Source organism: Neofelis nebulosa, chromosome 16, assembly GCF_028018385.1.
Source record: "Neofelis nebulosa isolate mNeoNeb1 chromosome 16, mNeoNeb1.pri, whole genome shotgun sequence".
NCBI classification, from domain to species: domain Eukaryota; kingdom Metazoa; phylum Chordata; class Mammalia; order Carnivora; family Felidae; genus Neofelis; species Neofelis nebulosa.
The window spans coordinates 47,578,813-47,602,959 of record NC_080797.1 but is presented as its reverse complement, the minus strand read 5'-3'; the positions used below and the strand labels follow the sequence as shown (position 1 = coordinate 47,602,959).

The 24,147-nt window shown below is 36.3% G+C and overlaps 1 protein-coding gene across 7 annotated transcripts in view; it reads right to left on the bottom strand.

The window, feature by feature from the left end:
* Positions 1-271: 271 nt before the first annotated feature.
* The window catches only part of RAD51C (RAD51 paralog C), a 36,811-nt gene continuing 12,935 nt past the window's right edge, over positions 272-24,147 (bottom strand). For 2 of the 7 annotated variants that reach the window (XM_058702796.1, XM_058702798.1), the window contains exons 5-9: positions 21,697-21,828; positions 12,714-12,780; positions 11,743-11,803; positions 3,312-3,372; positions 272-1,868 (exon numbers count right to left, since the gene is read on the bottom strand). In XM_058702796.1, the coding sequence (XP_058558779.1) occupies positions 1,779-1,868; positions 3,312-3,372; positions 11,743-11,803; positions 12,714-12,780; positions 21,697-21,828 (411 nt within the window). In that variant the 3' untranslated portion in view covers positions 272-1,778. Of the gene's footprint in view, positions 1,869-3,311; positions 3,373-11,742; positions 11,804-12,713; positions 12,781-13,396; positions 13,486-21,696; positions 21,829-24,147 lie in introns of those variants that run through there. The other 5 variants (XM_058702800.1, XM_058702802.1, XM_058702799.1 and 2 more) reach the window with 4 other exon arrangements.

Sequence of the window (24,147 nt, the reverse complement as noted above, 5' to 3'; positions counted from 1 at the left end):
GAGAAAAAGATCTCTCTCTCCATGCACATTCACCAAGGAAAGGTCCTGTGAGCACTCAATAAGTAGATGGTTGTCTACAAGCAAGGAAGAGAAGCTTCACCAGAACCCAATATCCGGGCACACTGATCTTGGACTACCAGCCTCTAAAACTGTGAGAGAATTCTGTTGCTTAAGTTTATGGCATTTTGTTATTGCGGCCCAAGCAGACTAAGATTTAAGTATATTATAACTAGAAGAACAGTGATCTTTTTAGCAAAAACAACTTTGAAAGGATATTTACATAAAGTTTATTTATAAAGAGTTGCACACACACAAAAAAGTTACAACCAAAAAGAAATACACGTGGCTTTGTCTATATCCTGGGTTCTATAGTTCTTTACAGTGTTATGATGCTTTATAAAATGAGATTCCTATAGTTCTGCTCCCTAGTAACACTGATATTTATCACTAATAACCCCCTGTCTTGATTTTGTGATTGGAGCATAGAGAATATAAAATGATGGGTAATTTTTTTATAATGACTGCATTAATAAAAATATATGCCTTAAACATCTCAAAAATAATTATAATCAGTCATCCTACACTCAAATAGTCATTTGAAATTAGTCTTCTATAATTAGGACAACCATATGCCTGATTTGCCTGGGATGGTCCTGGTTTATGTCCAGTGTCCTGATGTGATTGTTAGCAGTGTCTAATTTCATTCTCAAAAAAGTCCTGGCAAACCATAATTATTCTATGAATAATCAATTACAGAATAACTGTGTTTTTTAAAACTTTATAAATTTAGTGTTCACTCTGGGAGAGGAGGAAATACCAATTGCCTCTAAAATGTGGAGACCATGGTTGTCACAGTACATAATATTCAATTATTTAAATAATTTTCTTCCATTTGGAACCAGAGTAAATTTTGTGAATGAATTGAGAAGTACTAAAAAGAATCAGGTGCCAAAACACTTTTAGATGATTTTAAAACCATTCAAGAATCCAAATTTTTAATTCATACAAACAGTGTTAAGATTATTCAAAGGAAAATGTCAATACATCTAGAATTCTAGAATGGATCACACCGTGTTTCAAAAATATAGAGATAAATAACTGTAAATTTATCAATTTGACTATTCTGGAAGATGTATGTTATAGACAATTTCTATATAGGGTAACAGCTCCAAAGTCCTTCCCTTAACATTATAAAATAACATTAAAAAAATACACAAATGGGTTAGATTTTAGGATTGGGGTGACTAAAATCACATTGGTCATGTAAAGTTTATATCCGACCATTAAAACTGAATACAATAATATGCTGACTCATGGTGCTGGCTTTTCATTACAATAATAAAAACAAGTCATTTTTAAGAATTATGAAAACTACATTTAAAGAGGAGAACAAAATAGGAATGTGAAAAAAATATTTTCTTCCAAGGGTTTTCTAGGCAATTAGCAAAAGAGGAAAAAACAGTCTGAATGGTAAATTCATACTGGCCACATGAGATCAGCTTTCCACATGTGCAAAAATACAATACCTGTATCGTTTCTGCTGAATGTTACTAAAAAAGAAAATGGGGCAAAATGTAATTGTAAAACTGCTTTTGAAAAATTCAGAGAATCATACTAATTAAATGTTTTTCACATTCAGTTCCTATGCTCTTGATTCAAACATCCCATAGTGTGTGTTTACATTTTATAATGAGTCTACTACTTTGTATACATTACATCTTACAGCATCAATACATATGTATACTTTAAGATTAGTCTTTGGATTCCTGTTCTTCTTCTCATTCTCGTGACCGTTTCCGGGAATTCAATGAACCTTCTGTTTGCCAAGAACATGCAGGAGCAACAACAGCATCTCTAAATCCCTGAGGCTGGAAGATGAAAAAATATACAAGTATGCTTTAAGAACATCTAAAATAACAACTGGTCTTCCAAATATTTTTAATTGATAAGAGAGCTACTTTACTGAGACAGAAGTTACCAACCACTGTGAATGAAGAAGTTAAACCTCATGAGTACGTGTCCAAACCAGAGCTGTACTAAAGTATTTTATATCTAGAGTATTTTTTATATGTATGCGTGTATTTATTTATACATATATATATACATATATACACACATACATACAAATTTCAGTGCATTATAAACATATACTCTAAAAGACAATCCTTTTATTTATTTATGTTTATTTTTTAGAGAGAGAGAGAGACAGAGTGTGAGCAGGGGAGGGGCAGAGAGAGAGGGAGACACAGAATCTGAAGCAAGCTCCAGGCTCTGAACTATCAGCACAGAGTCTGATGCAGGGCTCGAACTCATGAACTGCGAGATTATAACCTGAGCGGGTGGGACGCTTAACCAACTGAGCCACCCAGGTGTCCCTAAAAGACAATCCTAACAAACTTTATGGTGGCTCTATTGGAAGAGGTAAAAGGAAGTAACAGGTATTAATTACTTAGGTGCTTTACAAATTATTTTCACAACTAAATAAAAATTTCCAGTTAGGATACTTTATTTTAAATTTTAGTGTTTTATTTATTTTTGAGAGAGAGAGAGACAGAGAGAAAGAGCACACATGAGTAGGGGAGAGGCAGAAACAGAGGGAGACAGAATCATAAGCAGGCTCCAGGCTCTGAGCTGTAAGCACAGATCCTTATGCAGGGCTTGAACCCACGAACTGCGAGATCATGACCTGAACTACAGTTAGATGCTTAACCAATTGAGCCACCCAGGTGCCCCTCCAGTTAGGATACTTTAAATGCACCTAGGCAGTACAAAGACTAAATCGATGATTCAATTTCAGAATCTCTATTTCTGTTTTTGTCCTTAAAAATGAGACGCCAAGAATATATTTGGCTCAACACTACTGATAAATATGCATATTTCAGCCAAAAAGAGTGTGTTCTATGATTTTAAATTATAGGAAAATTAACATTTTAAAGCAGGATATATTTGGTGGCTATGATAGATCTATAATATCTACAGACTAAAATGAGTAGTGTTAGTATTTTTTCTTGGAAAATCTTTAACAACTTTCACTTAAAAATTTTTTAATATCCTGACATTACATATGGCATGGAACACACTAGCCTACAAATAAGTATTTCCTCTGTTCTTAAGAATAAATTTCAGTCAAATTGTGACTAGAATATTCTGTATATATACTACTATTTTGGGGATAATGTTCTAAGCATCAAAAGCTGTCCTCAAATATGCTTGCTGCCTACAGGAGTTAACAGAAGCAATTTGTAAATGCTCTCTTCAGATAATTACTGACCACCAACACCAAAATCCCACTCTAATCAAATGATACTGACTGTGATTTGAAACAGTACTGTAGATTCCTTCTGGCTTGGTGATTTGCACAATGTTGCCAACCTGCTTAGAGAAAAAGAATAAATATACACAAATACATGATCTTAATTAATTAGTTCAGATGACTGATTTAATAATTTAAATTTAGTTTTTTCCTACAATTCTATTGTTTTGTTCTCTAAGGACACAGAAAGTAGAAAGCAAAGAAATATCAAAAATACTCCCTTTAATCAATAGCTATATGTATGCACATAATAATTATTTTATATAATAATAGACTTGTTTACCTAAGTGGAATTTTAAGCAATCTAAAAGTCCAATGACTAATTCAAATAATTTTCTATGTGACAAAATACTATTGATGCTTAAGAAAATAATGTGGAAGAAAATATTTAATTAGATGGGAAAACATTAATAATATATTAAGTAAAAGTTATGCTGTATGATCCCACCTTTATGAGTAAGTATGTAAATACACATAGACAGGAAAATTAGTAGAAGACCACAGTCAAAAAGTTAAGCTGTTATTACAGGGTAAAAGGAGTATTTTTGTTTATATTTTTCCAACTTTTTGCAGTCATCATGTATTTTTTGTTATGATAGAAGTATTAAGACAATTTCTTGGGATATAAATGAGAAACACATACTCATACTAATACAAATAAACAAGAAAGACACATTCTTTCAAAATGATTGCGTCCAGAAGAATCACTGTCATGACAAGAACAAGGTCTGTTTAGGCAGAATTCAAAAAATTTTTTAGTGTTTATTTATTTTTGAGAGAGAAAGAGAGAGAGAGAGCAGGGGAGGGGCAGAGAGAGAGGGAGACACAGAATCCGAAGCACCTGAAACAGCCTCCAGGCTCTGAGCTTCAGCACAGAGCCTGATGCGGGGCTCAAACCCACAGACCATGAGATCATGACCTGAGCTGAGGTCGGACACTTAACTGACTGAGTCACCCAGGCACTCCTGTTTAGGTAGAATTTTATTATGTACTATGCAAAGTAATATAAAACTAAAAGCTGAAAGTAGTTAGAAATAAAATTCTAAGTTCTTATTAACTTTGCTCAAATATTGTAACAGCAAACAAATATAAGAAAAGCTTTTATTATTTAAAAAAATTTTTAATTAAGTAAGCTCTTTATGCCCAACTTGGGACTCAAACTCATGACCCCAAGATCAAGAAGCACGGCTCTACAGACTGAGCCAGCCAGGTGCCCTAAGCAAAAACTTTTAAAGTTCCTTTTAAAATCACTTTAAAACTGATATAACTTATTCACAATAGGCAAAAGATAGAAGCAACCCAAGTGTTTGACAGATGAATGGAAACATAAAAAGTGGTTTCTATGCATAATGGAGTATTATTTAGTCTTAAAAAGGAAAGGAATTCTTGTCACGTGTTATGATGAACATTGAAAACTATGCTATGTGAAAAAAGGCCAGTCATAATAGGACAAATATTGTATCATTTTACTTATATGAGGTGCCTAGAGTAGTCAAATTCATAGACAGAATGTAGAATAGTGGTTGCCACAAGCTGATGGGAGGGAAGAATAGGGAATCAGTGTTTAATGGGAAGAGTTTCAGTTGGGGAAGAAGGAAAAGCTGTGGAGATGGATGGTGGTGATGACTGCACAATAATGTGAATGTACTTCATGTCACTAAACCGTACACTTAAATGAAAAAAATGATGAATTTTATGATATGTACAATTTACCACAATTTTATTAAAAAAATTAAAAAAAAATTTTTTTAACGTTTATTTATTTTTGAGACAGAGAGAGACAGAGCATGAACAGGGGAGGGGCAGAGAGAGAGGGAGACACAGAATCTGAAACAGGCTCCAGGCTCTGAGCGGTCAGCACAGAGCCCGACGTGGGGCTCGAACTCACGGACCGTGAGATCATGACCTGAGCCGAAGTCGGACGCTTAACCGACTGAGCCACCTAGGTGCCCCTAAAAAAATTTTTTTTTAAGTAAGCTCTACGTCCAACATGGGGCTTGAACTCACAACCCCAAAATCAAGAGTGGCATGCTCTACTGACTGAGCCAGGTAGATTTACGACAATTTTTAAAAATGGATAAAACTGCACAAATAGTTTCTAACACAGAGAAAAATCACAAACTCTCAGAGTTAAAAGGTTCATTAATTTCCATACAATATAATGTTGATTTTTCTTTCTTTTTTTTTATTGGCTGCTTGGAGTTTATTTTCCACTTGGTGCAAGGCACAAGGTTACAAGGTATGTCAAGATGCCTTGCGTGTGGCTTAGAAAGTAAAGAGTGGGGTTCTCTCAACTTCCTTTTTGGTGTTTTGCCGTTTTGATATAAAAGAACCCAACTGCTTCTGCTTGCTGCAGCCTACCTAGTCTATGAGGAGGGGAAAGATGGGTAGGGGTTGTGATATGAGCTTAGGGTCTCCTAAAGCCTAGTGGCTGGTAGTGGCCACTCAGGGCTGTGTTGGCTTTGCCAGGCTGGCCACCAGGCTGCTTTCTCATGGTTTCCAGAGCCAAGTCACAGGTGATCGTGCCATTGGAGGCCTGGGGATTCCAACACTGTAGCCATGAACAGGAGAGTAGACTTCCTGAAAAAAGAAGCTTGCTTACCACTGACCCAAGTCAGCCTTGGGGAGACCAGGGTGGTAAGGGATGGCTTCCCCAGGATACTCTGCACTTATGCAGGACCTGTTACTGGAAGTGGAACCCTGGAGGCACCAGTATTAGTCATGGGTGGCCACGAGCGAGCCACTGGAGAGGATGACTGCCATGCTGTTGCCTGTAGGCTGATGGAAACTTTGGCACCAATCCCTTACGGGCCTTGGTGTGTGATCACAGGTGGCAGGGACAGGGATGCTAGGCCACATAGCCCACGGGAGAGGAAGCCACAGAAGGCCACTCCCTGACCAAGATGCAAACAGCGTCTAATTTGTTTTCAAAGAAAATTCAAAAAGGACATCTTGGTTTATGATCCGTTACTCTTCAAATTTTGAAATTGCCCCTCCACACAGGCACAATTCAAAAGAGAAGCAATCAGAGATCACAGTCCATTAGCTTAATGTCTTAGGTTTGTACTTTTAGGACAAAAATGGCAGAATCCAAAATGTCATATACTCTGTAACTGCAACTGTATACAAAAATGAAATAATTGCTGAGTAATATGTAATATAAGAATAGCATTAGGGACTGAGATTATGAGTTTTTACAATGCTTTAGAGTTGATAATTCTAACTTTAATACAAAATATAACAGAAAAATTGGGGCACCTGGCTGGCTCAGTTGGTACAGCATGGGATTCTTTTTTTAATTTTTTAAGACATTTATTTTCGAAAGACTGAAAGATGGCACAAGAACAGACACTCAGATCAATGGAACGGAATAGAGAACCCAGAAATTGACCCACAAACGTATGGCCAACTAATCTTTGACAAAGCAGGAAAGAATCCAATGGAATAAAGACAGTCTCTTCAGCAAGCGGTGCTGGGAATACTGAACAGCGACATGCAGAAAAATGAACCTGGAACACTTTCTTACACCATACACAAAAAGAAACTCAAAATGGATGAAAGACCTAAACGTAAGACAAGAAGCCATCAAAATCCTCGAGAAGAAAGCAGGCAAAAACCTCTTCGATCTTGCCCACAGCAACTTCTTACTCAATACGTCTCAGGAGGCAAGGGAAACAAAAGCAAAAATGAACTCTTGGGACCTCATCAAAATAAAAGGCTTCTGCACAGTGAAGGAAACAATCAGCAAAACTAAAAGGCAACCGACAGAAAGGGAGAAGATATTTGCAAATGACATATCAGATAAAGGGTTAGTATCCAAAATCTAGAAAGAATTTATCAAACTCAACACCCAAAAAACAAATAATCCAGTGAAGAAATGGGAAAAAGACATGAATAAACACACATCCAGATGGCCAACTGACACATGAAAAACTGCTCCACATCACTCATCATTGGGAAAATACAAATCAAAACCACAATGAGATACCACCTCACACCTGTCAGAATGGCTAACATGAACAACTCAGGCAACAACAGATGTTGGCGAGGATGTGGAGAAAGAGGATCTCTTTTGCATTGCTGGTGGCAATGCAAGCTGGTGCAGCCACTCTAGAAAACAGTATGGAAGTTCCTCAAAAAACTACAAATAGAACTACCCTACGACCCAGCAATTGCACTACTAGGCATTTATCCAAGGGATACAGGTGTGCTGTTTCAAAGGGACACATGCACCCCCACATTTATAGCAGCACTATTGACAATAGCCAAAGTATGGAAACAGCCCAAATGTCCATTGACGGATGAATGGATAAAGAAGGTGTGGTATATATATACAATGAAGTATTACTTGGCAATCAAAAAGAATGAAATCTTGCCATTTGCAACTACATGGATGGAACTGGAGGGTATTATGCTAATTGAAATTAGTCAGAGAAAGACAAAAATCATATGGCTTCACTCATATGAGGACTTTAAGAGACAAAACAGATGAACATAAGGGAAGGGAAACAAAACTAATATAAAAACAGGGAGGGGGACAAAACAGAAGAGACTCATAAATATGGAGAACAAACTGAGGGTTACTGGAGGGGTTGTGGGAGGGGGGATGGGCTAAATGGGTTAAGGGGCACTAAGGAATCTACCCCTGAAATCATTGTTTCACTATATGCTAATTTGGATGTAAATTTTAAAAAATAAAATTAAAAAAAAAAAAAAGACCGAGAGAAACAGAGCATGAGTGGGGGAGGGGCACCGAGAGAGAGGGAGACACCGAATCCAAAGCAGGCTCCAGCCTCTGAGTTGTCAACACAGAGCCCAATGCAGGGCTCAAACCCATAAATCGTGAGATCGTGACCTGAGCTAAGTCAGACACTTAACCAACTGAGCCACCCAGCCCCCTGAGCATGGGATTCTTGATCTCTGAGTCATGAGTTAGAGGCCCACTTTGGGCAATGGGATTACTTACAAAAATAAAAATAAAAGTTAAAAAAAAAAAAAATATATATATATATATATATATGTACACACACATATGTATATATGTAGATATATACATATGTGTGTATACATGTATGTATATATGTATATATACATACGTGTGTGTGTATATATATATATATATAGAGAGAGAGAGAGAGAGAGAGAGAGAGAGAGAGAGAGAGAGGGGTATGGTGTATTTTAACCTGTCTTGTTAAAAAATCATTCTTTTTGATTCAATAAAACAAAAATTAGCTAACCTTCTGAAAAATTATCTAAATCACATCATATCACAATATGTCCAAAAAGATACCCAATACATCTGAATTTTCTGAGAAAATTATTAAAAAGTAAATGAGCTTTTCAGAAATATTTACATGTTTATTAAAAATCCTAAAGTCAAGTAGGCATTAAATATTCAGGGTGAAAATTTTCCTCTAATTTCTAGGTAAAAATAAAATTTTATATTTCATATCTGCATCTCAAGAGATCTTTTTAAACAACAAACTAAACCAAAGAATCACTTGGCTCATGGCCCCAGCTATGATGAAGCTTAACATATGGCTGAACTACACAGTTTGGGTCAGGAAGAAATAAGACAGAAGCACAATTTGTGCTCTAAAGCTGAGCACACATATGAAACACTATGTGGGGGTGTTGATGTATTACTCCACTCTACCACCAGATCTTTCTGGCAAAAAGTGATATAATTCTGAAAAATCTCAGCCTCATATTATCATGAATATGAAATTTGGAGGAAATCCCACACAATATACAGGACAGAGATAAAAGTATTTATTTGAATAACTGTTGGAATGTTATTTCATTGTTAGTCAGAGGGTAAAAGGGGTTTCTGGTTAAAAGATGGGGACTGAAGCATAAGATAGGACACTTAAGTTCAATTCTCAATATAAATTTGGCTAGTCAAGGTTTTTAGTTTTCTACTCTAACTGGAAGTGTTCATTTTTATAACTATTTTTCCCCAGTGTGAATTTCTATTTTCATCCTTTCAAGATAAACTAAATGTTAAAACACATACAAGACTTCATGCAACTTTAATGACTTAAAGATAACTGGTTTCAAACAATGAAGAACAAAACTATTTTAATTCTACTAAATGAGGTCAACTTATTCTGATCATAATAAAGTATGCAAATTACTTATATATCTCTAGCTGGGGAGAAAAAAACAGTTTGGAGAAAAAGGATTTTATCTAAAAAGGAGGATAAGAGCTATACTTTCAGATTTGCTGGCAATCAACACAATACTATAATTACATTCTAGAAACAGCAATTATATAGGAAAAGAGACTATTATAGAGTCAGCTATAAACTTTGGATACTACTACTTATTTCATAGAGTTATTTGGAAAATAAAATGAAGTATTATATATACATACACATACAATGCTTAGTAAAGGATAGTTAATAAATATTCAATAAATGGTAGCTATTATTTACTACTTAATTATTCTTTCTGGGCAACCTTGGTATTCTCACTTCTATGTAAGTATAGATCCCTCAAAAAATTATCGAAGGGATTATTGAAGGAAATGTTGTATACAAAAACTGCCCAGTTAAATACCTAGTATCAGCAAGTAGTCACTAAAATAATAGTCTGGGATATAGAAAAAACTTATGGAATAGATTTCCCCTAAATCCATCTAATTCATTGTCAAGTGTTCTACACCATTCTCCAATTTCTTGGAAAGGATCAGTAAGAAGCTGGAAGTCATAAAATGGCTAACTCCTAAAAAGTAAGCATAATCTTCTGATCTCATGGGTACCTAACCAATGCTAACTTCTACAATTTGACAAAGAAGGCAAACATCTCCTTCCAATGAGTGCATTAAAAGAGGAAACATCTTTGGGGCACCTGGGTGGCTCAGCCAGTTAAGCATCCGACTTCAGCTCAGGTCATTATCTCACAGTGAGTTTGAGCGCCGCGTTGGGCTCTGTGCTACAGACCCCGGAGCCTGCTTTGGATCCTGTGTTTCTCTCTCTTTTTGCCCCTCCTCTGCTCTCTCTCTCAAAAATAAATAAACATTAAAGAAAAAAAAAAAAGATGGAGCATCTTAAAAAACAAAAAGACCCCAAACAAAAAGACTGAAACATCTTGCTTTGTTTGTATTATTTTTATTTTTTAGATGTATTCTATTAGTGAATATTTAATAGTAGAATAAAAGTGGCCATTTAAAATGGAAATTCCTAAAAACATTCAACAGTGGGATGCACTTTACAGAAAACCTAAATCTGAGAAAATACAAGTAATATGTTCATAAGATTCTCATCTGCAGAACTGTTGCCAAATGTTTACAATAGAGTTTGTTGCCAAGGAAAGAATTCCTTTTGTGATCCAGAATACAATGACTTATTTACAGAACTGGGGGATGGAAGTTAATTGTAAAGCACTATGTATTATGGGGGGGGGGGGGGAGGAGAGTTACCTGAGCTCTTTGGAAATGCCATTTTTAAAAGGGACACAAACCATGTGAATTAGTTTCAAAAGATGTATATAAAAGTAATAAATTCTGCTATGAGTTCAGAGTTAAGTAAAACCTAATTTGGTCAGGCATGATTTTTTTCAGTTTGGAGAACAGAGAAATGTAGATAAAGAACTAGACAATATCACTGACCAGACCTGATTTATATTTAAGCAACTCTTTTTTTTCATCTTTGCCCACCTGCTGTCTCACTCTCCCCCCATTCATTAGAGCACTTCCAAATGAAGTTCTCTCAGTTATACCAATTAATCTCAAAGCAGAGAAGCTGCATAAATCTGACATTTCTAGAAGTGTATAATAAAAGACTCCACAGCTTTCATTTGCCTATTTTAAAGAAAATGAAAGCTGGTTTGTTCACTTGCTCAGCAGCTTTAAAAACAAATACAAAGGTTTCACGCTGCCATAGTTTTATTTTAAAGAACAATACTTGTGAAAGGCAGGTAAGTAACTGGATAACAAAAGTAGGATAGCAAAATACAAAAGAAAACAAAAATAAACACAATTTCATACCCAAAATATATTTAGCAACTAAGAAAAACCATCCTATTTTCCACATAAATTGGCCTAAAGCTAACCTCAAAGTTTTCCTTTTGTCCTGATTTTATTCTTCTTTAAATCCCTTCTAGGAACAGAGAGTACCCACCTCCTTCTGCAAGACTAATAAATGGTACTTGGTTTCAAAGAGCTTTAGAAGGTAGCATTCCTTGGCCACCTACTCATTTCAGGTGCACCCCATCATTTAAATATTCCAAAGCATTTCCTATGTTAGCTAAATGTGTAGTTTAACAATATGTTTCTATGATTTCTCTAGGTGATAGAGAACAAGGCAACAAAAGCTTTAGTTCATGGGGGCACTGTAGATTTCATCCACTGGAGTAGATCTAAGAAAACATAACTGTTCGTGTAATTAACCCAATATTCAAAATTATTAACTTGTTTCTATACTGACCTTTGATTTTGGTCCCAATGAAAGATTAGCCGTATTGTAGCAGCATGTCCCCAGCTTTCCCCTAGTGGGAACAAGAACAGAACAACTGTATATTACCTTACTGACAAGGTTATAAGTCTTTCAGAATGCCTCTGACCAAAACAGTTTTATTTTACCTAATTTAACACAAGAATATACGTAAACTTTCAAAATCCCTTGTATATGGGTGGCAACTTGAGATTAATAGATTTTTACCTATCTATGCAAATACTGCAGATCATTATCCTTTATTTGCTTTCAGAAAACTTTATAGTTTGAGTCAACATATTTGTCAATCTTCCTTATCACACTTACTAACATATTTCCGGCTACCAGAAGAAAAGCGAAAACTCGGACAGAATATTCTTAAAGAATTTAGTACAAAACAATCTCGAAACACTGTGTCCTAACAAAACCATGACTGAGGCTAGGAAAAATCATAAGTCTATTCACTGTAGTGTGATCAGTATTTAAATGGATTTACCCTTCTTACTACCTAAGACTTTCAGAGGGCAAGAGTCATCTTATGAATACTGATATGCTCAGTACCTGACACAATGGTTGCCGAATAGTAGATGCTCAATAAATGTTTGTTAAACAGTGTCTAAGGACACTGTGCTCCATGCTCACTTGTCAGTGAGTAAGACAGATACAATCTCTGCTTTCATGGAACCTACAGTACTCAACAAGCATCAAATGAAAGAGGTAGAAAAAACTGTTAAATTAAAAATGCGGGGTGCCTGGTTGGCTTAGTTAAGTATCTGACTCTTGATTTTGGCCTAGGTCACGATCTCACAGTTCTTAAGACTGAGCTCCATGTCAGACTCTGCACTGTGTGGAGCCTGCTTGGGATTCTCTCTCTGCCCCTCCCCTACTCACACACACTCTTTCTCTCTCAAAATAAATAAATAAACTTTAAAAAATTAAAAATTCTTATCTGATTAATTACCCACCCAATGCAGGAACCAGCAAGGCCTGATTTCTATCAATTTTTGTTGTCATCTGATTAGTTAAAAGTACCTAAAAAAGGTGAGAAAATTAGGTGAGTCTCTCCCCAAAATTATCAAATAATCCTGTGACTTTACTATTCTGAATACAATTTAAAGAAAAACATATTTAGGTAATGAAAACTTTTCTGATAAATTCTTAAAAATTTACCCATTAAAATGACTAGTTATCTGAAAACAGGTTCTAATGAACATAAACATTTTTAACAGACAAGAACAAAGTTCTAATTGTGAAAATGGAAGAATAAAAATAGATAATACATAATACATAAAGGTCTAAAGAGACCATGTATAAAAACTTCCTAAATGGGAGTATTGGAAAAACCTCACTTTTAAAAATTAAGTTTTGGATAAGCCAATAGAATCCACCAGACCAACAGTAGCAATATCAGTAGTGGTAATAAACATTTATTGAGTACTTAATAAATATCAGAAGCTATGCTAAGTGCTTTACCTTCATTATCTTATTTAGCCTTCACAACTACTACATGAATGAAGTATTATTATTATTCCAGTTTAACACATGAGAAATCAGAAGCTTACAAAGATTGAGTCTTTTTTTTTTTTTAACCACTGTTGCCTCTCTAGAATATACTTAATCAAAAGAGTGTGACATACTTAATAAATACTGTTTCCTCTTCAGGAAAGAGACAAATACAGTATTACCATTTCTGGTTTTATAGGAAAAAAAACTGAAGCAAAAATTATGAGAAAAGACCTAAAATCATAAAGAAAATACAGAAGAAGTGGGAAAAAATGAAACCCAGTAATCAGGTCAAATGACTCCAAATTATGACTATACTCGTCTGCTGATAATAGATATAGGTGTTACTTTATTCAAAGATGGCCCTCAAGGCTAAAAATATTACTAATTCTTTTGGATTAAATAGTGACTTACAGAAAAGATTCCATGGTTTGAAGGAGAGCAATTTTATTTTATTCTTTTTGGTATTTTAAATTAAATTGATTTATTTAATTAAAAATTTGTTAATGTTTATTTTTGAGAAAGAGAGAATATGAGCTGGGGAGGGGCAGAGAGAGAGGGAAGATGGGGTTCAAAGTGGTCTTTGCACTGGGGCACCTAGGTGGCTCAGTCGGTTGAGCATTCAACTTCAGCTCAGGTCATCATCTTATGGTTTATGAATTTGAGCTCTGCATTGGGCTCTGTGCTGACGGGTCAGAGCCTAGAGCCTACTTCAGATTCTGTGTCTCCCTCTCTCTGCCCCTTCCCTACTCATGCTCTCTCTGTCAAATGTAAATAAACATTAAAACATTTTAAGGGAAACAAAACAAAACAAAGCGGGCTCTATACTAATAATGGAGAGCCTGATGCCAGGCTCAAACTCATGAACTGTGAGATCATGACCTGAGCTGAAGTCACTTAACCGACTGAGCCACCCAGGCACCCCTCTATTTTTTTTTTTTTTTTTTTTTGGGACAGAGAGAGACAGAGCATGAACGGGGGAGGGGCAGAGAGAGAGGGAGACACAGAATCGGAAACAGGCTCCAGGCTCCGAGCCATCAGCCCAGAGCCTGACGCGGGGCTCGAACTCACGGACCGCGAGATTGTGACCTGGCTGAAGTCGGACGCTTAACCGACTGCGCCACCCAGGCGCCCCTCTATTTTTTAATTCCAGTATAGTTAACATAGTATTATATTAGCTTCAGGTGTACAATATAATCATTCAACAATTATATATGTGTGTGTATACACACACACACACACACACACACCTTCCTTATCAATTCATCTGTTGATAGATACTTGGGTTGCTTCCATATCTTGGCTATTGTAAATAATACTGCAATAAACATGGGGGTGCATATATCCTTTTGAATTAGTGTTTTCTTATTCTTTGGGTAAATGCCCAGTAGTGTGATTACTGGATCACATGTTACTTCTATTTTTAATTTTTCAGGAACCTCCATACTGTTTTTCATAGCGGCCGCACCAATTTGCATTCCCACCAATAGTGCTTGAGGACTCCTTTCTCTTTACAACCTCACCAACACTTGCTGTTTCTTGTGTTTTTGATTTTAGTCATTCTGACAGGTATGAGGTGATATCTCACTGTGGTTTTGATTTGCATTTCTGTGATGATTGGTGATGCTGAGCATCTTTTCATGTGTCTGTTGGCAATTTGTATGTCTTCTTTGGAGAAATATGTGTTCAGGTCTTCTGCCTATTTTTTAATTGGATTATTCAGTGTTTTTTGGTATTGAGTTGTATAAATTTTTTAATTTTCTTTATACTGTCCTAACCCAAAAGACATTTATTCTGCCCTGTAAGCAGTGAGTTGTATAAATTCTTTATATATTTTGGATAACTCCTTATTGGTTATATCATTCACAAGTATCTTTTCCCACTCAGTAGGCTGTCTTTTAGTTTCATTGGTTTCCTTTGCTGGGCAGAAGTTTTTTACTTTGATGTAGTTCCAATAATTTATTTTTGTTTTTGTTTCCCTTGCCTCAAAATGAAGGACAGTAATTTTAAAGTAGAGAAAATGAGTGTTTAAAGCTGACTTAATACAGTAAAAGATTATCTGGCACTTCCCAGCCCCAAATTCTCCAGAAAGAGTTCTTTTAAATATTCTTCCAATACAGACCTTCCCACCAGAAATATGACAGATACAATTGCAAGCTGAAACTGATAAAGAACTTCTATGAAAAGCAATGAAAAAAGTTACCTGTTCTGAAAAAGTCATCAGTTCCATAAGAAAATGGAGAAAGAAAAGGCTGTTTGGCTATTCCCACTGCAGTGGTATTTTTATTTGTCTACAAAGGAGAAATCTGTGCTCCATCTAGATTTCAATTAGCCACCAACTGGACGACACATTTTCTTCTAGCTCCTCTTCCCTTAAGTGCCACAATGGCTTCCCCATGTACTACCTCATGTCATGCATCTTAGAACAAGCTAAGCGGAATGTAAACTGATAATTACCTGAAATACAGGATTAACTGGCATCCCCAACATGCTGAATAATACCCTTTACAGACTACCAAGTATTTAAACTCTAGTAACTGGGATATTTATTTATACCACCACTTTTTGGTTAGAGGTGCACCATCCAATTCTGCAGCCATTAGCTACACATAGAGCTTTTAATAATTATAGTAAAATCTGGGACCCCTGGATGGCTCAGTCAGTTAAGCATCTGACTCTTGATTTTGGCTCAGATCATGATCTCACAGTTTCTGGGTTCAAGCCCCACACCAGGTTCTATGGTTGATAGCTCAGAGCCTGTTGGGATTCTCTGTCTCCCTGTCTCTCCCCTTCCCCTGCTCGTGCTCTCTCTGAAAAATAAACATTTTTTTTAAAAACACTCTTTAAAAAATTAAATTAAAATTAGACATTCAGTTCCTTAGTAGCACTAACCATTTTTCAAGTGCTCAATAGCTATGCAACTGCTATATTACACCGAGCATTTTCATCTTTGCAGAAAAGTACTATCAGACAGCACTGGTTTACAGAGTACAGGTATCTCCTGATTTTCAAAAGTTCCTGTTATGCCATTTCACTTTTATGAAAGACCTACATTAGTACCTGTTTTTGCTAACCAAAATAAATCCAAAGAGGATTCGCACTTTTACGGAAAAAAAAAAAAAAAGCAAAAAGCAAATACAGCATTAAGCATTTGTTTTGCAGTGAACCATTATAGAGGCAGAGAGTACCCAGACAGGGAGAGCAGCATCACCAAGCTCCTTTCCCTAGGAACAATACTCAGCATCTTAGCATCAAGCTGCCATAGCTTTGAACTGTGTCTGTAAGCATCTGTGCTTTATCTTGATTTACTTCGTGCACCAAATTAATCTGTCCTAAGGTATCAGAAAAGCCTAAGAAAAGTTACTTTTTTGGGGCACCTGGGTGGCTCAGTCCCTTCAGTGTCTGACTCTTGATTTCAGTTCAACTCATGATCTCATGGTCATTGAGACTGAGCCCCACATTGGGCTCTGTGCTGGGCCTGGAGCCTGCTTGGGATTTTCTCTCTCCCTCTTTATTTGTCCCTCCCCTGTTTGCACACGTGGGCTCTCTCTTTCTCTCTCTCTCAAAATAAATAAATAAACTTAAAAAAAATAGTGAAAGTTAAAAAAAAAACCAAACATCTATATAAAGGTGTTTGGTTGGCTCAGTTGGTAGAGCATGCAACTCTTTTTTTCTTTTTTTTTCAATATATGAAATTTATTGTCAAAATGGTTTCCATACAACACCCAGTGCTCATCCCAAAAGGTGCCCTCCTCAATACCCATCACCCACCCTCCCCTCCCTCCCACCCCCCCATCAACCCTCAGTTTGTTCTCAGTTTTTAAGAGTCTCTTATGCTTTGGCTTAATCCCACTCTAACCTCTTTTTTTTTTCCTTCCCCTCCCCCATGGGTTTCTGTTAAGTTTCTCAGGATCCACATAAGAGTGAAACCATATGGTATCTGTCTTTCTCTGTATGGCTTATTTCACTTAGCATCACACTCTCCAGTTCCATCCACATTGCTACAAAGGGCCATATTTCATTCTTTCTCATTGCCCTGTAGTACTCCATTGTGTATATAAATCACAATTTCTTTATCCATTCATCAGTTGATGGACATTTAGGCTCTTTCCATAGAGCATGCAACTCTTGATACAGGGGTTGTGAGTCTGAGCCCCACTTTTAACAAAAATCTTAGGGGCGCATGGGTGGCTCAATCGGTTAAGTGGCCGATTATAGCTCAGGTCATGATCTCACTGTTCGTGAGTTCAAGCCCCATGTAGGGATCTGTGCTGACAGCTCAGAGCCTGGAGCCTGTTTCAGATTCTGTGTCTCCCTCTCTCTCTGCTCCTCCCTCACTCATGCTCTGTCTCTCAAAAATAAACAAACATTAAAAACTAAATTTTAAAAAACCTTAAAAAATAAAAAAAATATGTCCATATACGTATATAGAGAAAGGGTAAGTTTGGAAAAATATGTATACCAAACTCAACAATAATCATCTCTGGGTAATAGATAACTTACTTACTTTCTACTTAGAAAGTTTAAAACTTCTTTTATAGAAAACATATATAACTTAAAATTGTGAAATGTAGGGGTGCCTGGGGGGCTCAATCAGTTACGCATTCGACTCTTGATCTTGGCTCAGGTCATGATCTTGTGGTTTGTCAGTTTGAGGCCCGCGTCAGGCTCCATGCTGACAATGCACAGCCTGCTTGGTATTCCCTCTCTCCCTCTCTCTCTGCCCTTCCCCTGCTCATGCTCTTGCTCTCTCGCTCTCAAAAATAAAAATAAACTTAAAAAAAATTGTGAAATATATTTAAAAAAATTTTTTTAATGTTTTTGAGAGAGAGAGAGAGAGAGCGAGCAAGTACACACAAGGAAAGAGAGGGGCAGAAAGAGAGACAGAGGATCCGAGGTGGGCTCTGCGCTAATGTGGGGCTCAAACTCACCAACTGCAAGATCATGATTTTCAAACACATGAACTGCGAGATCATGACCTGGGCTGAAGTCGGACGCTCAACCAACTAAGCCACCCAGGTGCCCCTTAAATTTTTTTGTGATGTTTATTTTTGAGAGAGAGAGAAAGAGAGCGTACTCCTGCGAGAGTGAGGAAGGGGCAGAGAGAAAGGGACATGGAGAATCTGAAGCAGGCTCTGTACCATCAGCACAAAGCCCGACTGGGGCTCAAACCCATGAACCTTGAGATCATGACCTGAGCCGAAGTCACTCAACCACCTGAGCCACCCAGGCGCCCAGTGAAATGTATTTATTGTCAAAGGTCACACATGATTCTATACATAGAAACTTGGAAATTAAAAATCAAGCAAAGAAGAATTTATAAAGTAAGAGGGGAAAGTATGTCCTCAGCCCTACAAAATCCTACTTCTAGAAGTAGTCACTATGACCATTTTGATCCTTTCAGATCTTTTTGTCCATGTAAATATAAATGCACATATATAATTTTTATTTTTCTCAAAAGTGGGATCACATAAAATATATTATAATGTGACTTGAATGTTTTCACTTAAGCATATATCTGGATATATCTTGTTCTGTGCTAGTATGTCTACATTTACATTACTCTACTACATTACATTATATATTTACATTACTCTTCTTAAGCACTGCATAGTATTCCACTGTTTAGATTAGTTATTTAATCAGAAAATCAAAAATATTTCTGTTAAAAAAACAAAAATAAAAAACCCTAAGGAACTATGCAACCCAATAGTCTTGAGTGCCCCCTACTGCGCGCTCTTCATTGATATTAACAGAATGCTAAATTACAAATTAATGACAATAATTCAAACACAGGACACTATGCTTTTTGGTATATGGCAAAATAAATAAATAAATAAAAACTCCAAAAAAAAAAAGATGTTTTGAAATGATTTCATCAAGGAGTTCTTTATCTACTTGCATCATGGATATGTGCTAAAGACTCTCTAATTAGGGTAAATACAAAAAAATTAAGCAGTTTACTCTTTTCCCATCTCCCTCCTGGACAAGTGTGTGTATTTGTGTGAGAAGGTGGCATGGGGTTGCAGAAGTGGAAAGTGATGGCAAATAGTCAAAAAAAAAAAAAAAGACTGTTACTCCTTTTTATGTCTTCACTTCTGAACTTATGTTTACGTCTAACCTCATATTTGAAATCTAGAAGAGTTAGCTCCATCTCCAATCATCCAGGTTATTCACACTACGTAAATTTTCTATCGGTCTGGGTCTGTGATTATACAACACGTACTAATAAAAAGGCCCAGAGTAAAAGAAAACTGGGGATGTTAAAAGAGCTTACCTGAAAAACATCAAGCATATTTATTTAAAAATATTTTTTTTAGGGGTGCCTGGGTGGCTTGGTCAGTTAAATGTCCAACTGCGGGCTCAGGTCATGATCTCACAGTTTGTGAGCTCAAGCCCCACGTCAGGCTCTGTGCTGACAGCCTGGAGCCTGGAGCCTGCTTCAGATTCTGTGTCTCCCTCTCTCAGCCCCTCCCCCACTCACGCTCTGTCTCTCAAAAAAACATTTTTTTATATGTTTATTTTTTTGAGAGAGAGAGAGAAGACAGGGGAGGGGGGGGGGTGGGAAACAGAGGATTCAAAGAGGGCTCTGCACTGACAGCAGCAAGCCTGATGCAGGGCTCGAACTCATGAACCATGAGATTCTGACCTGAACTGAAGTTGGACATTCAGCTGACTCAGCCACTCAGCTGCCTCCCAAAAAATCAAGTATATTTAGACAAGAAAAACCCAGGATTGCAATTACCAAAGGTAGTATTTCTTTATCAAACAAGTCCATTTTAAAACATGGCATCTTCAAGACAGTATGGTACTGGCACAAAAACAGGCACTCAAATCAATGGAACAGAATAGAGAACCCAGAAATTGACCCACAAACGTATGGCCAACTAATCTTTGACAAAGCAGGAAAGAATATCCAATGGAATAAAGACAGTCTCTTCAGCAAGCGGTGCTGGGAAAACTGGACAGCGACATGCAGAAAAATGAACCTGGAACACTTTCTTACACCATACACAAAAATAAACTGAAAATGGGTGAAAGATCTAAATGTAAGATAGGAAGCCATCAAAATCCTAGAGGAGAAGGCAGGCAAAAACCTTTTGACCTCAGCTGCAGCAACTTTACTCAACACGTCTCTGGAGGCAAGGGACACAAAAGCAAAAATGAACTCTTGGGACCTCATCAAAATAAAAAGCTTCTGCACAGTGAAGGAAACAATCAGCAAAACTAAAAGGGAATCGATGGAGTGGGAGAAGATATTTGCAAATGACATATCAGATAAAGGGTTAGTATCCAAAATCTAGAAAGAACTTATCAAACTCAACACCCAAAAAACAAATAATCCAGTGATGAAATGGGCAAAAGACATGAATACACACTTCTCCAAAGATGACATCCAGATGGCCAACCAACACATGAAAAAATGCTCCACATCACTCATCATCAGGGGAATACAAATCAAAACCACAATGAGATACCACCTCACACCTGTCAGAATGGCTAACATTAACCACTCAGGCAACAACAGATGTTGGCAAGGATGTGGAGAAAAAGGATCTCTTTTGCATTGTTGGTAGCAATGCAAGCTGGTGCAGCCACTCTGGAAAACAGTATGGAGGTTCCTCAAAAAACTACAAATAGAACTACCCTATGGACCCAGCAATTGCACTACTAGGCATTTATCCATGGGATACAGGTGTGGTGTTTTGAAGGGTAATATGCACCCCCATGTTTATAGCAGCACTATCGACAATAACCAAAGTATGGAAAGAGCCCAAATGTCCATCGATGGATGAATGGATAAAGAAGATGTGGTATATATATACAATGGATTATTACTCGGCAAACAAAAAGAATGAAAGCTTGCCATTTGCAACTACAGGGATGGAACTGGAGGGTATTATGTTAAGTGAAATTAGTTAAAGACAAATACATGATTTCACTCATATAAGGACTTTAAGAGACAAAACAGATGAAAACAAGGGAAGGGAAGCAAAAATAATATAAAAACAGGGAGGGGGACAAAACCATAAGAGACTCTTAAATATGGAGAACAAACAGAGGGTTACTGGAGGGATTGTGGGGGGGTGGGTGAGCTAAATGGGTAAGGGGCATTATGGGGTCTATTCCTGAAATCATCATAGCACTATATGCTAACTAACTTGGATGTAAATTTAAAAAATAAAACAAATAAAAATAAATAAATAAATAATAAATAAATAAAAATAAAATACAGCATCTTGATTATGCTTATTACTCTCTAGGAAAACTGATAGAAACATTTATGTCTAGAATTAATTTTTTCCAGAAATCAAACCAAAACTACATTCAAAACTGTGTCTGCATTATTTGCTTTTAGTCAAATTCTATTTTGCTATTTCTAGACATTACTATGTTATACAATCTTGACTTCATTATAAAGTTCTCTTGACTAATAATACTTACAGCTAATCTGTGGTTATTTGCAAGGCTGATCATTTGCTGGGCTAGACCATTTAGTAATCGACTACGAAGGGAGAGGTCATCTAGGTCATGACGAAAAGGAAAAGCAATACCATCCACTATCACTAATCGAACCTAAATGTGGAAGAGATAAGGATATTAAGTTTGGTGTTAAAATTTTAAAAATGACATCCAAAAAGCATAGTTCATTGCAGGAAAAAAATCCTTCTATTTCTATTTTTAATTCTCCAAAAGCTTTATTTTGGAGAGTTATAAATCTATTCACCCAATGCTTTCTGCATTAATCATCGAAAGTTAAAATGTACTCTGGTATGATAATTTATCAACTTGGGGCACCTGGGCAGCTCAGTCAGTTAAATATCCAACTGGATTTTAGCTCAGGTCATAATCTCATGGTTTGCAAGTCTGAGCCCCACACTGAGCGTGGAGCCTGCTTAAGATTGAGTTCAGAGTCCTGGGTCTCACTGCCCCTACCCCATGCTCATGCTCTCATGTGCATGCTCTCTCTCTTTCAAAAATAAATATACTTTAAAAACAAAAGATAATTTATCAACTTAAAAAGGTAATTCAACAAAAGAAAAAGAAGCAATTTTCTTATACTTTGCCACTATAACACAATCGTTACAGAGGCATTTTACACTGATAAAAAGCACTTCTAAAGTCTTAGTAAAACAAATTCTTCGATTCTATGTCATTTTACCTTCAAGATTTTTTGGTTAAAAAAAATCATCAAATATTAAATTATTATACCTTCTTCAAAACCTAATTCTTAGCATACTTTCTCCCCTTAATTTTAAATATACTATAAGGCAATTAATCATTACAGAATCTGTTATAATATAGAATTCAGCATGAGACAGGTTTGTGTTGAAGTTCTAATCAAGAAGGTTCACTTATAGATGATAAATATTTTCATCATGACAGTTACCATATAGTCCAAGATCTAAAATCCAAGAACAAACAGAATTTGCGAACTAATCCAAATATAAACAAGTTTTAAAAACCTGTAAGATTATGTATTTTTCTATCTAAAGAGGATTACACTAAAGAAGAGAATTTGATAAAGCCATGTGTAAGGAAGCCATTTTTATCTTTTATTTAGAGTATTCATTCTTTCAGCAAATATTTATTGATACCTACTATATGTTAGTCACTGTTCCAGGCAGTGGGGAACAAGAGACAAGGTCCCTGTTCTCTTGGAGTTTATGGTCTAGTGGAGTAAAGGACAATTAACATGCAAGCAAATACATGAATAATTTCTGATAATACTAGGAGTTATAAAGAAACTACACTGGGTGAAATGATGATGAATAAGTAGGTGATAAAGTAGAGGGAAGTTAACTCAGACCAGATGTGAGAGAAGGCATCAATGAAACAGGAGGCAACAGAACTGAGTCCTGGATAAGAACCTCCAGGAGGGAAAGACAGCCCACATATAAAGACATACACACATACCTTTGTGTATGGTGACAGATGGTAACTAGACATATTGTGGGGATTATTTCATAATGTGTAAAAATACCAAAATACTATAATGTACACCTGTAACTAACAGGATATTTTACATTAATTATACTTCAATTTAAAAAAATATGCCTTTGTTGTTTCACTTTCATCACACTTGTTAACATAAGCAAAAATATCAATCAGCATTCACGTTAAAATAGTACTTGTTCACCATGAGGTTAGCAACTTCTTTTGAACTGGATAGCAATCAAATGCTAATTGGTAGTGTGATTTTGCCAAACAATTCCATAGGTTAGATAAGGATACATAAGTTTAGCAAAATTAAAATAACGAAAAACCTCATATGTTGGTGGTAAGAATGTAAAATGGTTCAGCAACTATGAAGAAACAGTTCGGTGGTTCCTCAAAAAATTAAACACAGTATTACCACATGACCCAGCAATTTCATTTCTAGGTATATGCCCCCCAAAACTGAAAACTGGTACCAAAAAAAAAAAAAGTATGTATATACATGTTCATAGCAGCACAATTTACAATAATCAAAAGGTAGAAACTGCCCAAACAGATAAAAGGATAAACAGATTGTGGTGTATACATACAACAGAATATTACTCCACCATGAAAAGGAATGAAGTACAGATACATGCTACAAAGCAGATGAACTTTGAACCTATTATGCTAAGTGAAAAAGCCAGACCAAAAAGATCATGTATCTTATGATTCCATTTTATATGCAATATCCAAAATAGGTAAATCAATAGAGACAGAATACAGATTGGTGGTTGCCAGGGTCTTTGCAGGGGGAGCGGAAAGGGAGCAACTCTTTAATGAGTTTCCTTTGAGGGTAATAAAAATGTTTTGGAACTAGATACAAGTAGTGGTTGACAACATTGTGAATGTCCTAACTGCACTGAATTGTTCACTTTTATTATTTTTATTTATTTATTTATTTTTAGAAAGAGAGAA